Source organism: Bos indicus, chromosome 9, assembly GCF_029378745.1.
Source record: "Bos indicus isolate NIAB-ARS_2022 breed Sahiwal x Tharparkar chromosome 9, NIAB-ARS_B.indTharparkar_mat_pri_1.0, whole genome shotgun sequence".
Classification (NCBI taxonomy): Eukaryota; Metazoa; Chordata; class Mammalia; order Artiodactyla; family Bovidae; genus Bos; species Bos indicus.
This window is the reverse complement of record NC_091768.1, coordinates 103,921,838-103,938,536: the sequence shown is the minus strand read 5'-3', so window position 1 is coordinate 103,938,536 and position 16,699 is coordinate 103,921,838. Positions and strand designations below refer to the sequence as shown.

General features: G+C 49.0%; 1 protein-coding gene across 20 annotated transcripts in view; it reads left to right on the top strand.

Annotated features, from left to right (window-relative positions):
• Nucleotides 1-16,699, top strand: part of WDR27 (WD repeat domain 27) — a 178,087-nt gene that overhangs the window by 23,797 nt on the left and 137,591 nt on the right. For all 20 annotated transcript variants that reach the window (XR_011568601.1, XR_011568602.1, XM_070796571.1 and 17 more), the window contains 7 exons: nucleotides 55-176; nucleotides 278-357; nucleotides 6,310-6,388; nucleotides 8,917-8,994; nucleotides 11,775-11,872; nucleotides 13,177-13,269; nucleotides 16,241-16,362. Coding sequence is in view for 18 of the 20 variants with exons in the window: in XM_070796571.1 (XP_070652672.1) it covers nucleotides 55-176; nucleotides 278-357; nucleotides 6,310-6,388; nucleotides 8,917-8,994; nucleotides 11,775-11,872; nucleotides 13,177-13,269; nucleotides 16,241-16,362 (672 nt within the window). In the remaining 2 variants the exon portion in view is untranslated. The remainder of the gene's footprint in view (nucleotides 1-54; nucleotides 177-277; nucleotides 358-6,309; nucleotides 6,389-8,916; nucleotides 8,995-11,774; nucleotides 11,873-13,176; nucleotides 13,270-16,240; nucleotides 16,363-16,699) is intronic.

The following is a 16,699-nucleotide window of genomic DNA, read 5'->3' as shown; positions in this document are numbered from 1 at the left end:
AGCACAACTAAAGTGCCCACAACCATGACCGATTCTCTGAACCCGTCTGCGCAGGCCCTCTGCTTGCTCACGTCCATGTTTGGGAACGAGACCGCGCTGGTGGAGGCGGACCCTGCTGCTCTGCTGCGGTCTCAGCAGCGCCCCCACCCGGGACCGGACCTGTCGGTGCTGCCCAGGTGCGGAGTCGTGCGAAACCGTCTTTACGATGCACGTTTCCCTGAAACAACTCCATCACGCATGTTTGCTCTCACAGACCAGGGTTGTGTTTCTCTTTCAGCTCCTGTGTGTTACCGACTTCTCCGCTGTACTTGGGACTTCAGGAAAAAAGAACCAAGCAGGCTACTCAGAAACAATCTGGTGAGTATAACGTAGTCTGAAACGCAGGATGTGGGGCAGCTCCTCCTCTGAGTCACGTTTGTTCAGCTTCACTCTGTCGGTTTGCGGATTCACGTTCATCGAGGTGAAAATTCAATGCTTTCTTCTTCCTTTGTTCCTTCCTTTCTCTGCCTCTCATGTGTTCTGACATAGTTTTTGTGGTGGGGAATATGTTGGGCGTTTCTTCATGACTTGGGTATAATTCGTAGGAATTCAAAACATGAGAAATACTGGCAGTGGTTTCTCTGGGTTGATTTCCTTTATGTTAACTAGTTTGATCTATTTGGAGTCCAAGGGACTCTCAAGAGTCTTCTCCTACACCACAGTTCAAAAGCATCAATTCTTTGGCACTCAGCCTTCTTTATGGTCCAAGTCCCAGATCTGTACATGACTACTGGAAAAACTATAGCTTTGACTATATGGACCTTTGTTGGCAAAGTGGTATCTCTGATTTTTAATATGCTGTCTAGGTTGGTCATAGCTTTTGTTTCAAGGAGCAGGCTTTTAATTTAATCTTTTAATCTTTTAATTTCATGGCTGCAGTCACCATCTGCAGTGATTTTGGAGCCCAAGAAAACAAAGTCTGTCACCGTGCTATTCAGTAGGTGCTTGTTGTTTATCTATTTTAGGGACTTCCCTGGTGGCTCAGACGGTAAAGAGTCCACCTGCAATGCAGGTGCTGCTAAGTCGATTCAGTCGTGTCCGACTCTGTGCGACCCCATAGACGGCAGCCCACCAGGCTCCCCTGTCCCTGGGATTCTCCAGGAAAGAACACTGGAGTGTGTTGCCATTTCCTTCTTCAATGCATGAAAGTGAAAAGTGGAAGGGAAGTCGCTCCGTCATGTCTGACTCTTAGCGACCCCTTGGACTGTATGGGGTCCATGGGATTTTCCAGGCAAGAGTACTGGAGTGGGGTGCCATTGCTTTCTCCAGCAATGCAGGTGACCCGGGTTCAATTCCTGGGTTAGGAAGATCCCCTGGAGAAGGGAGTGGCTACCCACTCCAGTGTTCTTGCTTGAAGAATTCCATGGACAGAGGAGCCTGGTGGGCTGCAGTCCATGGGGTCAAAAAGAGTCGGACACGACTGAGTGACTAACACTTTCCCTTTATATCTATTTTAAATATGGCAGTGTACATCTCTTCACTTATTTCTTGTGTGTACTTTTTACTGTAGTAAAATATAAATTACATAAAATTTACCATATTAATCATACTTGTGTGTACAGTTCAGTGGCAGTAAGTAACTCTATAACTTTGGGCAACATAAAAAGTCTTTTTGAATCATTTTCTTCAATAATACCCCAAATAATGTTATGTTATGTATAGATTGCTTTTAACATTCTTTGTGAAATACTTGTGGACTAACAAATATTAATTAAAATTGCTAATAGTTGGAACAATACTAGGTTGTTCAGAGAGTATTCCAAAATCCTAACTATGTTTCCACTCGAGGCAGAGTACTTGCAGGGTGAACTCTGTTAAAAGCAGTGCCGTCCCTCATACCCTAGGTCACCTGGTTTTGTCAGCTGCACGGAGGACCACGTTCCCCAGCGTCAGCTGATAGCAGACCTCTGTGTGGAGACCTGCTATGAAACGAGACTTGGGACTGTCTTTCTTTTTTTAACCAAATTCATTTACATTTTGTTCTTAGATATGTTTTACTTAGATCGCCCCTTAAAATGGAATTTAAGACTTTTTAATTTTATTTTAAATTTATTTTTAGTTGAAGTATTAGTTGATTTATAATGTACGAATCCCTGCTGTACAGCAGAGTGACTCAGTTTTACACACACACACACACACACATATATTTATATATCTATATATTTCTTTAAAAAAATATTCTTTTCTATTATGGTTTATCCCAGGAGATTGGATGTAGTTGTTCCTTGTGCTATTCAGTAGGACTATGTTGTTTATCCGTTCTAAATGTTACGTGTGTGTGTGTGTGTGTGTGTGTGTGTTAGTCACTCAGTCTTGTCCTAGTCTTTGCTGTTGCATGGACTGTAGCCCACCAGGCTCCTCTGTCCATGGAATTCTCCAGGCAAGAATACTGGAGTGGGTTGTCATTCCCTTCTCCAGGGAATCTTTCCAACTTCAGGATCAAATCCAAGTCTCTGAATTACAGATAGTTTCTTTACTGTTTAAATAGATTTAAGGGACTAGATCTGATAGACAGAGTGCCTGATGAACTATGGATGGAGGTTTGTGACATTGTACAGGAGACAGGAATCAAGACCATCCCCAAGAAAAAGAAATGCAAAAAAGCAAAATGGCTGTCTGGGGAGGCCTTACAAATAGTTGTGAAAATAAGGGAAGCAAAAAGCAAAGGATAAAAGGAAAGATATACTCATTTGAATGCAGAGTTCCAAAGAATAGCAAGGAGAGATAAGAAAGCCTTCCTCAGTGATCAATGCAAAGAAATAGAGGAAAACAATAGCATGGGAAAGACTAGAGATCTCTTCAAAAAAATTAGAGATATCAAGGGAACATTTCATGCAAAGAAGGGCTCAGAAATGGCAGGGACCTAACATAAGCAGAAGGTATTAAGAAGAGGTGGCAAGAATACACAGAAGAACTGTACAAAAAAGATCTTCACGACCAAGATAATCACGATGGTGTGATCACTCACCTAGAGCCAGACATCCTGGAATGTGAAGTTAAGTGGGCCTTAGAAAGCATCACTACGAACAAAGCTAGTGGAGGTGATGGAATTCCAGTTGAGCTATTCCAAATCCTGAAAGATGATGCTGTGAAAGTGTTGCATTCAATATGCCAGCAAATTTGGAAAACTCAGCAGTGGCCACAGGACTGGAAAAGGTCAGTTTTCATTCCAATCCCAAAGAAAGGCAATGCCAAAGAATGCTCAAACTACCGCACAATTGCACTCATCTCACACGCTAGCAAAGTAATGCTTAAAATTCTCCAAGCCAGGCTTCAGCAATACGTGAACCGTGAACTTCCAGATGTTCAAGCTGGGTTTAGAAAAGGCAGAGGAACCAGAGATCAAATTGCCAACATCTGATGGATCATCAAAAAAGCAAGAGAGTTCCAGAAAATCATCTATTTCTGCTTTATTGATTATGCCAAAGCCTTTGACTGTATGGATCACAATAAACTGTGGAAAATTCTGAAAGAGATGGGAATACCAGAGCACCTGACCTGCCTTTTGAGAAACCTATATGCAGGTCAGGAAGCAACAGTTAGAACTGGACATGGAACAACAGACTGGTTCCAAATAGGAAAAGGAGTTCGTCAAGGCTGTATATTGTCACCATGCTTATTTAACTTATATGCAGAGTACATCATGAGAAATGCTGGGCTGGAGGAAGCACAGGCTGGAATCAAGATTGCCAGGAGAAATATCAATAACTTCAGATATGCAGATGACACCATCCTTATGGCAGAAAGTGAAGAGGAACTAAAGAGCCTCTTGATGAAAGTGAAAGAGGAGAGTGAAAAAGTTGGCTTAAAACTCAACATTCAGAAAATGAAGATCATGGCATCTAGTCCCACCACTTCATGGGAAATAGATGGGGAAACAGTGGAAACAGCTGCTGACTTTGTTTTTCTGGGCTCCTAAATCACTGCAGATGGTGATTGCAGCCATGAAATTAAAAGACGCTTACTAAGGTCTGTCTAGTCAAGGCTATGGTTTTTCCTGTGGTCATATATGGATGTGAGAGTTGGACTGTGAAGAAAGCTGAGCACTGAAGAATTGATGCTTTTGAACTGTGGTGTTGGAGAAGACTCTTGAGAGTCCCTTGGACTGCAAGGAGATCCAACCAGTCCATCCTAAAGGAGATGAGTCCTAGGTGTTCATTGGAAGGACTGATGTTGAAGCTGAAACTCCAATACTTTGGCCACCTGATGCGAAGAGCTGACTCATTTGAAAAGACTCTGATGCTGGGAAAGATTGAGGGCAGGAGGAGAAGGGGTTGACAGAGGATGAGATGGTTGCATGGCATCACCAACTCGATGGACATGGGTTTGAGTGGACTCTGGGAGTTGGTGATGGACAGAGAGGCCTGGTGTGCTGCTGTTCATGGGGCTGCAAAGAGTCGGACACTACTGAGCGACTTAACTGTACCGAACTCTTTACTGTTTGAAGCATCAGGGATGCCCCCTAAATGTAATATCCCCAAATTCTCAGTCTGTGCCTCCCCGCCTCGGCCCTCCTGGTAACCACCGTTCTGGTCTCTATGTCAGTGAGTATGTTTCTATTTTGAGAATAGGTTCATTTGCGTCGTATTTTAGATGACAAACGTGAGTGATGCCACATGACACCGTCTCTGACTCACTTCATTCAGTGTCATCTCCAGGTCCGTCTATGTTGCTGCAGATGGCATTATGTCACTGTTTTCACGGCCGAGTGGCATCCTGCTGTGTGAACGCACCGTGTTTTCTTTATCTGTTCATCTGTCCAGGGGCGGTTGGGTTGTCTCCGTGTCCTGTCTGTGTGAGCAGTGCTGCTGTGAACACACGGGTGCGTGCATCGTTTTGAATGATAATTTGTCCAAGTTTTTCTGTTGTTTTGGTTGCATGGCAAGAATCTTGCAGGATCTTACTTCCCCGACCAGGGTTTGAACCTGGCGCTGGAAGTCACCACTGGACCGACGGGGAATGCCCTACTAGGACGTATCGTTTTGTCCCAGACGACCGTACATGCTGTACTATGCTTCACAGCTAAGTGACATGTAGATTGGAAAACAAAACTTTAGTGAGAGCAACCATATAAACAGTGAGGTTTATTCCAGAGATTCTAATTTCTCTGTATCCAGGGGCTGGTGAAATTTTAAAGCTTTGACTTTTTATGATAGCTTTCTGTGTTGTTTAGAAAATATTCATATGGAATATTACAGATGACTGATTTATAGTGATTCTGTAATCTCAAAATTTGCACCCCTCCTCTTACAAAAGCATAATAGAAATAGCAAGGTTTCCTGGTCCCTCTGGGATTTCCAGTCCCTCCCGAGGGCCTCTGGGGGCCCCGCTCCCTCCTCGGGGCCTCTGTGCCCAGTGGGGTTCCCTGAGCTTCCGATGGGAATATGTCTCAGTTTATCACATTTGAAATAGTTCCAAAAGCAGAGCTGAGTTTCTTTGCTTTTAAAAAAGAGAACTGTTTTTGGAGTATTCAATATTATGTAATTATCCATTTCCTAAAGCTGTTTCATAGTATTGTACAGAATATTCATATTGAATAGCAAGTATCAAATATACATAAAAATGAGTAATTCTGGCAGGACTTTATTCTGTCTGGAAGCACCCACGGGACATGTCCGTGTCGGTGGTAAGTTCCCGAGGTGTCAGAGCTCTAACCAGCCAGCTGGGCCGTGGACGCTTACAGGGTGTTAAGAACAGGGTACCGTGTTTCCTCGCCATTAAAATGCTCTGCTGGCTGGTCTTTCTTACTGTTGTGTCGTGATAAACTCAGGCATAAGAGAGACACTTGGTTGGCTTAAGAGACTTGCATTCCTGTCGTAGAGGAGCTGTGCCTGGCACCGGCACAGAGGCGCTTGCTCCACGCTGCGGGTTTCAGGGGCCTGTGGACAGAATCCCACCGGCCGCGTTCTGCGTGGCCTGTCTCACCCCAGAGCGGACAGCCTCTTGCAGCCGTGGCCGGAGGGACTGGCGCTGCGGGAAGGGCTGACGTGTTGGCCCTCGAGCATCTGAAACACACAGGATTAAACACTGCGGTTCAGGTCATTTAAGCAGGAAAATCACGCTTTTGTTGTTTTCTGGCGCTTTTAGCGCCCTCAGTTTCCTTTTCTGCTGGTGGGGCTGGTTTGTCGTCAGGGATGAAGCCTCTCCAGTCTGTAGGGTGTGCACTGACTCCTCTTGTGAGAACGTGGCTGTCTCTGCAGAGCTTTGTCCTATCCACTGTGAAGCAGCTGTGTTAGTGACTTGCTTCTTCTGTAACCATGTTTCCCGCAGCTGCTCGGAGCATTGTGAAGGACCACCCGCTGGTTTTCCATAGCAAAATACGGTCGTCGGGCTACACGGCTGCCCCATGGTGAGTGGACCACCCAGAGACAGACCATGGCCTCCGGGCGCAGGTGCTGGTGTGGATGGATGTCTGTGTGTGGACCCCAGCATGACACCATCGCAGAACAGACGCGGCAGTAGTGTTTATTGAGTGCTTACTATGTACTTTGGGGCTTCCCTGATAGCTCAGTTGGTAAAGAATCCACCTGCAATGCAGGAGGTGGATAGGTGGCTGGCTGGATGGGTGGGTGTGTGGGTGGGTGGATTGGTGGGTGGATGGCTGGGTGGATGGATAGATGGGTGGATGGGTGGGTAGATGGATAGATGGGTGGATGGATAGGTGCATGGGTGGGTGGGTAGGTGGGTGGATGGATGGGTGGATGGGTGGGTGGGTGGATAGATGGGTGGGTGGGTGGATGGGTGGATGGGTGAGTGGATGGGTGGATGGGTGGGTGGATGGGTGGATGGGTGGGTGGATGGATGGATAGATGGGTGGGTGGATGGATGAGTGGGTGGGTGGGTGGATGGATGGGTGGATGGGTGTGTGGATGGGTGGCTGGATGGGTGAGTGGGTGGATGGATGGATGGGTGGGTGGGTGGATGGGTGGGTGGGTGGATGGATAGATGGATGGATGGATGGGTGGGTGGGTGGATGGATGGGTGGGTGGGTGGATGGATAGGTGCATGGGTGGGTGGATGGGTGGGTGGATGGATGGGTAGATGGGTGGGTGGATGGATGAGTGGGTGGGTGGGTGGATGGATGGGTGGATGGGTGGGTGGGTGGATGGATGGGTGGGTGGGTGGATGGATGGGTGGATGGGTGGGTGGATGGATGGATGGGTGGGTGGGTAGGTGGATAGATGGGTGGATGGGTGGGTGAGTGGATGAGTGGGTGGATGGATGGGTGAGTGGGTGGATGGATGGATGGGTGGGTGGGTGGATGGATGGGTGGGTGGGTGGATGGGTGGGTGGATGGTTGGATGTGTGGATAGGTGGATGGATGGATGGATGAGTAGACGGATGGCTGGGTGGGCAGATGGACAAATGGTTGGGTGGATGGATGGATGGATCAGTGGGTGTATGGATCGATGGGTAGATGGGTGGCTGGGTGACTGGGTGGATGGGTGGAGGGATGGATGGGTGGATGGGTGGCTGGGTGGATGGGTGGAGGGATGGATGGGTGTTGGATGGGTGGGTGGTGGATGGGTGGATGGATGGGTGGGTGGATGGGTGAGTGGGTGGATGGATGGGTAAGTGGGTGGATGGATGTGGATAGGTGGATATGGATGGGTGGCTGGCTGGATGGGTGGGTGAGTGGGTGGATGGATGGGTGTGTGGGTGGATGGGTGAGTGGGTGGATGGGTGGGCGGGTGGATATGGATGGGTGGCTGGCTGGATGGGTGGGTGAGTGGGTGGATGGATGTGTGGGTGGATGGGTGGGTGGGTGGATGGGTGAGTGGGTGGGCAGATGGACAGATCGCTGGGTGGGTGGATGGATGGATCAGTGGGTGTATGAATCAGTGGGTAGATGGGTGGCTGGGTGGCTGGGTGGAGGGATGAATGGGTGGCTGGGTGGCTGGGTGGAGGGATGGATGGGTGTTGGATGGGTGGGTGGTGGATAGATAGATCCTGGATTCATGCCTCAGTACAACCGCACACTAGTCCAGGCCCTGAGCCTGTGTGCTGGCTCAGTGGTGATGCCATCTGCTAAGTGTGGACTCCTTGGGTTCACTTTACTTGATTGGGTCTTGCATGTGGGGCCTGTGAGGGAGTCCAGGGGGAGGAGGAACCAGGCGGTGGTCAGTCCTAAGTACTAGTCCCAGGGTTTGAACTTCCTAGAAAAAGTACAGGGGATTCTAGGTGGGGTCATTGGGTGAGGATGTGTTTCACTGTGACGTCCCCGAGGCAGTGAGGACAGGCGGGGAGGTGGTGAGGCTGAGGGACTGCCTGCCTCCCTGCCTGGGTGCTGCCTCCTCCTGGACCTCACCCAGCTCCCACTGCCCTCACACAGCCTCTCCAGACCCTGTGCTCTGGGTGGGATGAGCCCCACCCCAGCCTGGTCCTCACAGGCAGATGTCCATGTCCTCACCTGCCTCATCCAGGCCTGCTCCAGGTCATTGCCCAGTGCACTTGCAGAGTCTGCAGCAAATGTAGCTCCCCACCCCCCTGTCTCTCTCCCAGGGCTCCAGACCTGAAGCTGAAATGTGGAGTTGCCCTGCATGCCTGGCTGCAAAGTGATTATCTTAGTTTTTTGCCTAAGAACCCAAAATTTGTAGGAAAATAGCACAGTGTTCTCCAGAATTTTAATACACAAATACACTTATGTCCCCATTAGTGAAATAGCTGATATGGATATAGAATTAGAGGAATAGCTGTCAAAATTACAGTGATTAAATGTTCAGTTTATTACTAACTTGGGACATGGGAAGCCCAAGTTAGTTTATTTATGTTTATATATGTTTATTTATTTATTATGTTTATTTTTTCACTGCAAAGTAGGTCTCTTAAGCTTAGAACTTTTAATCTTTGAATGACATAGAGTTCTTCTCTCCCCAGTGCAACTATGTTTTCACCAAAGACTGATTTTAAAAATGATGGTAAAAGAGCTTCGAAATGCAAGAACAATTACAGGTGGTATGTAACCTAGTTTGTGCATCCCAAGTAAATCTGAGATAATTTGGAGGAACTCTTTAGATAGTTTGATTTTTTTCAAACATATATAAGACCTTTTAAGTACCTGTGTGTAAATATGTATATGTACACACACACACACACACACACACATATATATATATTATTTTTGTATCTATCTGTTCTTTTAGTTAAATTTAATTCATATTAATCATTTTTCAGACCTGCTGCTGTTTTTACCACCTCAACTATTTAGAAACATTTAATTTTTGTTTTAAGTTTCATTTTGGAGAGTATCATAGCTAACAGTTATTCTAAACATCTTAGGTTGTCATTGGGCAGGAAGTCTGAGTAGGCATGGTGCTTGGTGCCATTCTGGGAGGCGTGCGATGGGCTCGTTGGCTCGGAAAGGCTTCCTTTCCTCAGCGGCCCTCAGCCTAGGGCTGGCTGCCCGGCTCTGCGTCCACACCTGTCCCCGTGTCCCATGATGCTGGACGAGTTCTGCAGGTTCCCTGGGTCCGTTTCTCTGGACCCAGTTCTGCTGTTAGAGGTGATGCCATCTACACAGAGACAGTGGGCTGTGGCACTTGAGCTGCTACTTATTCCCGTGAGCATCACAGCTGTGCCTGCCGTCACTGGCTCACAAGACGCTGCTGGGCCTGACTTGCCCACATTTAATCGCGTTTTTTGTTCCTCTTCCTGCCCGTCTGCTGTTCCCATGTCAGCAGGTCATTGCTACTGAGTAGGCCTCTCCACCAGATGCCCTCACGCCCTGTCAGACCCTCTCAAACATCCATGGTCAAGTATGGAATGCAGCCCTGGGCTCTGCTGAGCTTGGATTTCCTGTGGTTGTTTTTCCAGGGAGTTAAAAAAAATTTTTTTTCTTTATCATAAAGGGTGTTGGATTTTGTCAAATGCTTTTTATGCATCTATTGCGATGACTGTGTTGTTTTTATCATCTCTGTTTTAAATGTGGTGTATCACATTGATTTGTGAGTATTGAACCATCTTTGCATCTCTGGAATGAATCCCACTTTATCATGTATGATCCTTTATATACATTGTTAAACTCAAATTTGTAATATTTTGTTGAGGATTTTTGCATCTATATTCATCAATGATATTGGCCTATAATTTTTTTGTGGCATCTTTGTCTGGTTTGGGTATCAGGGTAAAGGTGGTGTTATAGGTAAATTTGGGAGTGTTTCATCTCGTCAAGTTTTTGTAATAGTTTGAGAAGGATAGGAATTAGCTCTTCTTTATGTGTTTGGTAGAAATCCCCCATGAAGTTGTTCAGTTCTGGAGTTTTGTTTCCTAGGAGTTTTTAAATCACTAATAAAATTTCACTACTAGTGATCCATCTATTCAGATTGTGTATTTCTTCCTGATTTAGTTTTGGAAGGTTGCGTGATTCCAGAAATTCATCCATCTCTTCCAGGTGGTCGAGTTTATTGGCATGTGACTGTTCTCAGCATTCTCTAATGACACTTTCTACTCTGTGGTGTTGGTTTCTAGTTCTCCCCTTTCACTTCGTATTTAATTTACTTGGGCCTCTCTCTTCTCTTCTTGATAGCCTGGCTAAAGATTTGTCAGTTTTGTTTTGTCTTTTTCAAAAAACAGTTCTTGTTTTGCTGATCTTTTCTATTGCTTTTTGGTCTCTACATTGTCTCCTCTCTGATCTTTATTGGCTCCTTTCTTTTGCTGACTTGGGGCTTTGTTTATTCTTCTGTTTCTGGTTCCTTTAGATGGAAGATTAGATTGTTTTTGTGAGATTTTTCTTGTTTCTTGAGGAAGGTCTGTGGCACTATAAAACTTCCCCTTTTAAAACTTATTTTGCTGCATCCCATAAGTTTTTGGAAAGTTGTGTTTCCATTCTGATTTGCCTTGAGGTATTTTCCGATTTTTTTTTTTCTTTATTCATTGGCCCGTTTGTTTTATAGTCACTTGTTGTTTAGTCTCCGTGTGTTTGTGCTTTGCACATTTTTCTTCCTGTAATTGATTTCCAGTTTCATAATATTTTGTTTAGAAAAAATGCTTGATGTAATTGCAGTCCTCTGTCTCTTGTTGAGACTTGCTTTGTAGCCCAGCATATGATCTATCCTGGAGAATGTTCCATGTGTATTTGAAAAGGATGTGCATTCTGCTCCTTTTGGATGGGGAATGTCCTATAGGTATCTGTTAAGTCCAGTTGGTCTATTGTGTCATTTAAAACATGTTTCCTTATTGATTTTCTGTCCGGATGCTTTGTCCTTTGGTGTCAGTGGGGTGGTAGAGTCCCCTACTATTATTGTGTTCTTGTCAATTTCTCCCTTTATGTCTGTTAATATTTGCTTTATATATTTAGGTGCTATTTTATAGAGTTTATATATGTTAGTGAGTATAATATCTTCTTGTATGGATCCCTTTATCATTATATAATGCCATTGTTTATTCTTTAATAACCTTTATTTTAAAGTCTGTTTTGTCTGATTTGAGTATTGCTACTGTCTTGTTTCCATTTTCATGAAATATGTTTTTCTATCCCCTCATTTTCAGTCTGTGTATGTCTTTAGCTCTGAAATAAGTCTCCTGTAGGCAGCATATACATATTATTTCATGGTTCTGAATGTAAGAGTTTATATATGTATATATATATACACACACACATACACACATTATATATATATATAAATGTTATGGAATAAAATTATACATGTAAATAGGGAAACACTCACCTTATTTCTAGTATATTTTTATTTCTAATGTTGGACTGTCTCAGTTATTTCCTCTGATCTTCCCTGAAGTAAGGAGTGCCCTGTGGAGAGTCCTGCGCCCAGCAAGCTGAGCAGGCAGCTGGCCGTGGCCTGCGGCCAGGCGGCCCTGCTCTGTATGCAGTATTCAGGTATGCTGCTCCAGCCAGAGTTGTGCTTCACTGCAAGCTTCTGTTTTGCCCATTGTTCCATTTAAAACAGATTTAAAAAATCTTGGTTATTTGAAATCACATGACATTGTTTGAGTCTAGATTAAAATCAAAGCTTGCTTCCCCTGGACTGTCACTAGGATTAGCCCAGGGCGTCCACGCATGCCCTGCAGCTTCTGGCAGCAGGAGCTCTGGTTTGGTTATAAGCTGTTCCAGGTCTGTGCTCTGAGTACGTGGCCGTCTCCTCCATGAGCCCCAAGGGAGCCTGGCAGGAGGGCTGCATACAGAGGCTGGTTCATCAAAAGAGAGGCTACAGAAGAGCCTCCTGCCCCCTGGAGACCTGGTCTCCTTCTTCAGTGGGTGGAGCTGCTCTTCAGCTGAAGACCTGGTCTTCAGTGGGTGGAGCCTCCCCCCAGGCACACTCGGCTCCTGGCAACCACTCCCTCTCAAGGGCATCCAAACACCTTTACTTCCTTTCTGGGAACTCAAAGAAGTCAGGAGGCAGCTGAACTCATCCAGGTAGCTCCACTATTTAAGCTCTTTTCGGAGTTAAACATCATTTCTGGTTTCTAGATTTGCTTACAGATGAGAATATGCCTTTGCCCAAGTCCAGGGTCTCTCTGTGCACCATCCTCCACCCCCACCTCCCTGAGTGTTTGACCAGCCGTCTGCCCAAAGCAGCCGTCTGCCCAAATCTAAAAGGTTACTTACTTCCTTTTTTTTTTTTTCATAGAATTCCAGCCTGCCAAAGAATTTTTTGAATAATTTTGGGAAATTGGATATGTAGTATTATCAGTAAATATTTAGTGATATTTGATATGCTTACCAAGCATGTGACCATAAAAGTAGGATCCTCAAGTTTGAATATTATGAGGGAAATGTATAATTTATTATGCCTTACTGTAGGGCAGTGTTTAGATGGAACGGCTGAGGCAGATATGCCCCTAGGAGGAAGCGTGGGAGGCTGGGGGGCCGGCTGTTTGGGGCTTCCCAGCAGGTCCAGGTTCAGGTCCTGGTGCTGCCTCTGATCAGCCCCATGTCCTGGGCAGGCCCCTGAACCCCAGCCCTCGGTTCCTGTCCGAAGAAGAAGTTGGGCGTGACATGAGCCCCCGGTGGGAGTGCACGCCCAGCGACTGGGAGCTGAGGAAACGCTGTTCCTGTTTCAGGTTTCCTCATTTCCTAAGAAAACGAGCGTCAGGTTAACTGAAAAATTCTATAATTTCACCTGTTGCAAGTGTGGTGCCTCTGACTTATGCTTTATAAGGAGTTTCTCTTGCTTTTTCAAGCAGGAGATGGACAGCAGCTGGCCTGTGGCTTAGCCAACCACTTGTCCCTGGTCTGCAATGCTGATCTTACTGGGAAGCCTGCTGTTTTGTCAGGTAAGATGGAGAGTTTTAGTTCATGTGGATTTGTGAGTGTTTTTCCCTTGTTAGCAGGTCAGGTCTTTCTGCCAGACACTGAGGCAAGCACTGAAATGCCAAGGTTTGCAGCAGAGGAAGGGTTTACACAAGGCAGCCAAGCGAGGAGCTGGGAGGGCACAGCTCAGACCTGCTCCCCGAGGCGGGGCCGGGCACTTGCGGGACAGAGGAGCAGGGAGGTCTTCGGTGCGGGGGACAGGATGGGCGGTAGGGACAAGGTGAGGTAGTTGTGTGCTGCACAGACAACTCAGGGCTGCATGCTGCTTCGTGGGGTGTACGTTCAAAAGCCATGAGGCGAGGGTGGCACTCTGGACCCCCTGATGTCAGGAGGTCGTCTGTCGGGCACCTGCACAGGCCTCGTTTTAGGGTCAGTGGTCCCAACAGGCTTGGCTGGCTACACACAGCTGATTCCACATTCCTGAAAACCAGCCTGAGCCCCTGTAACTACAGGGCCCCATGTGTCAGGGGCATTATCTGTCGGGGTGGCTATAGGGTGAGCTTGCTCAGTGAGGCTGGTGGCCAGTGGAGGGTTTCTGACGTGCGTGCCTTACCTGCTGTTCCATCGGATGAGCTCATGCTTCCTGTTTGCCCTGTGGGTGTGGCTTCAGGGTGGCCTTTTTAATCGTCCGGGGCACACAGTCAGCCTCCTTACGGTCCTGTTGTTAATCTGCAAGCACCATGCTTGTTCCCTTCAAACAAGAACAGACTAGCTCTGTGGCTGACCTGGGGAACAGAATGACCAGATTCCACCAAACCCTGCTGAGCTGAGCAGGGGGAGCGTCACTTGTGGGGCCAGACCTGGAGGCGCGTTCGTGGAAGGGGCCCGCGGTGCTCGGGTAAAACCCGTCTGGGAGGTCTCCGCTTCTGAGAGCACAAGCCAGTGATGCATCCCAGTGTGACGACCACGGATCCCAGGGGGTGTCACTCGCTGGCAGGGTCTGTGTTTGCGCTTTAGACTGAGAGTGTTTCCCGTCCATTGTGGCTGTCTAGTCCGGGGACGCCAGGGGCCCGGTGCCGACGCTCCCGTGAGGGCGCACCTGGCTCAGTGTGGGCTGCTGGGTGTGGCTGGACAGGTGTGAGTACGGCCTGGGAGGACCACCCCCTCATGTCAGGCAGAGGGCAAGGAGTGTAACAGCTAAACCCTGGGGTCAGTCACTTCGGAAGGTCAAAGTGATTAAGATTTCATGAAGTACGGTGGAGTTGTGGACACACGAAGTCCTATGACGGGATGACACTGAGCCTGGAACTCCTGCTGCTGTCTCTAAGTTCTGCAGCTGCCCACTGGGCCCCTTCCAGGGTCCTTCCTGTTGGTGGGCACCTGCAGCCTGGTTCCCGACCTCCACCACTGCTCCTGTGGTCCTGGGGCGGGGCTGGGGTCAGGGTTGTGTGTCCTGGGGGGAGGCTGGGGTCGGGGTTGTGTGTCCTGTGGGGAGGCTGGGGTCAGGGCGGGAGGGGGCAGCCTCCTGACCTATCTGCTACCGGAGAGGGGCGGTGCTCGTTACCGGTGGGGGTGTGGGGGGACCGGAAGCAGGGGTCTGCTCAGCCGTGGGCGAGGCGAGGGAGCCTCTCTGAATCCGCCTTACGTGGCCTTGAGGCCTTTGGCCACCTGGGGAGGTGGTGGCCCACGCAGCCTTGTTTGAGGCCGGAGGAAGGGGAGCTGCTCGGCATGAGCTGATGCATCTGGAGCTCGGTGTGTCCAGCTCCCGCCCATCCACGCGGGCCTGGCTCTGGCTCCGCAGGAGCTCCCGGGAGCCGGCAGCAGAGGGCAGCAAAGCCCTTTCTGGTGTTTCTCCGCTCGGTTGGTCCTGGCTCTCCGTTTTCTCCGGGTTGTGTTTACACTTGTCCAAGTAGATGGTGTCCCTACTTGCTGTGGGCTCTCTGACCAGGGTGATGCAGTGATGCTACACCTCTCTGTCCAATCTCAGGTTCCCGAGTGTGGTTCACACGCTAAGCCCTGGGTGCGTGCGGACGTCCGGGGTGAGCTTGCCAAGACAAGAGTGTCCCCTTGTCGGCTCTTCTTTCTCTGCAGTTTGTCACAGAGCATCCGACACGGGAAGTCCCGTGGGCTGGATCGCGGGTGCAGGGGTGGAGTGTGGAGCCCGCCCCGGGGCAGCGCAGGGCTCAGAGGTGCAGCCTTACTCAGCAGGAGGCATCGCTGGTTTTCTCGCCCGCGTGCGCACACCATGGCCCGTGGACAGCCCGGCCCGGCCTTCTTGGTTCTGAATCTCCTCTGGGTTCTGAATCTCCTCTCGCAGGACCGCGGTTTTCTCTTCCCGAGCTCCCAAGTATCCGCCTCCGAGAACCCTTCCCTGCACGGGCTCCTCCACTTCTGAGTGGCTGTAGGGGCGGTCCTGAGTGATTCTAAGGTTGCTTCACGGCCGCGATGGCCTTTCTCAGGAGTCGTGAGGGCAAAGCGGGTCCAAAAATCAGGTCGTGTGTGGGTTCAGAGCCGGGGGTGGCTGAAGCCAAGTGGAGAGGGCAGGGCTTGGCCGGTGGGTGGGGGGAGTCGGAGGGGCCAAGACAGAATCCGCCACGGATCCTGACGCTTCATCGGGACCGAGTGGACCAGCCGGGCAGCGGGTGCCAGGCCGGCAGGGGCCGGGGACCCCCCATGAGCGGCTGTGGTGTTGCCCCTGGTACCTCCTGATCTTGGCAGTGTTTCCTCTCCCTTCCTGAGCACCCGCTTATTCCCCGGGAAAGGACGGGACGGGCTAAGTGATAAGCGGTCCGTTATCTGCAGTCTAATTGCTCAGACACTGTAACCGTCGGCCAGTGTCATCGTCTAACACCTTCTTCGCAAACAGGTCCACTGCCTTGGGCGTCGGCTCGCTGGGGCGCTTGGCTGGGAGACACCTCCGCGTCACTCCCTTCTGGACGTGGCGTCTCTGCTGCTCTAGGGGGCTCAAGGCCGTTCTTCCTGCTCTGCCCTCAGGTCACGACGGGGCGGTGAGCAGCGTGTGCTGGAGCCACGACGGCCGCTGGGTGCTGTCCGCCTCCCAGGACGGGACGCTGCGGGTGTGGTCGGTGCGCAGCCGGAAGCCGGCGCTGCGTCTGGTAACCCGGCCCGGGGCGCAGAAGGCAGGCGGTGGGGGCCCCGCCCAGCTTCTCCTGCGCAGTGTCCGGCACCACCCAGGGGGCGGGGGCAGGAGGGCAGCACAGTGTGTTCACACGGACGCGTGACACGCGCAGCACACACAGACAGACGCGCACACATATGCGCGTACAGTTAAAAAAGCCTGACATTTGTATGGTCTGAAAATGGCAGAACAATAGTAAAATATGGGAATAATTTAAATGTAAAAATAAATGTGATTCTATAGTAGAGGCGATAATAATGCCCACAGGACACTATGTGGGGGAAGTGTGTTTTGGGGAGAAAAATGCCTTATTT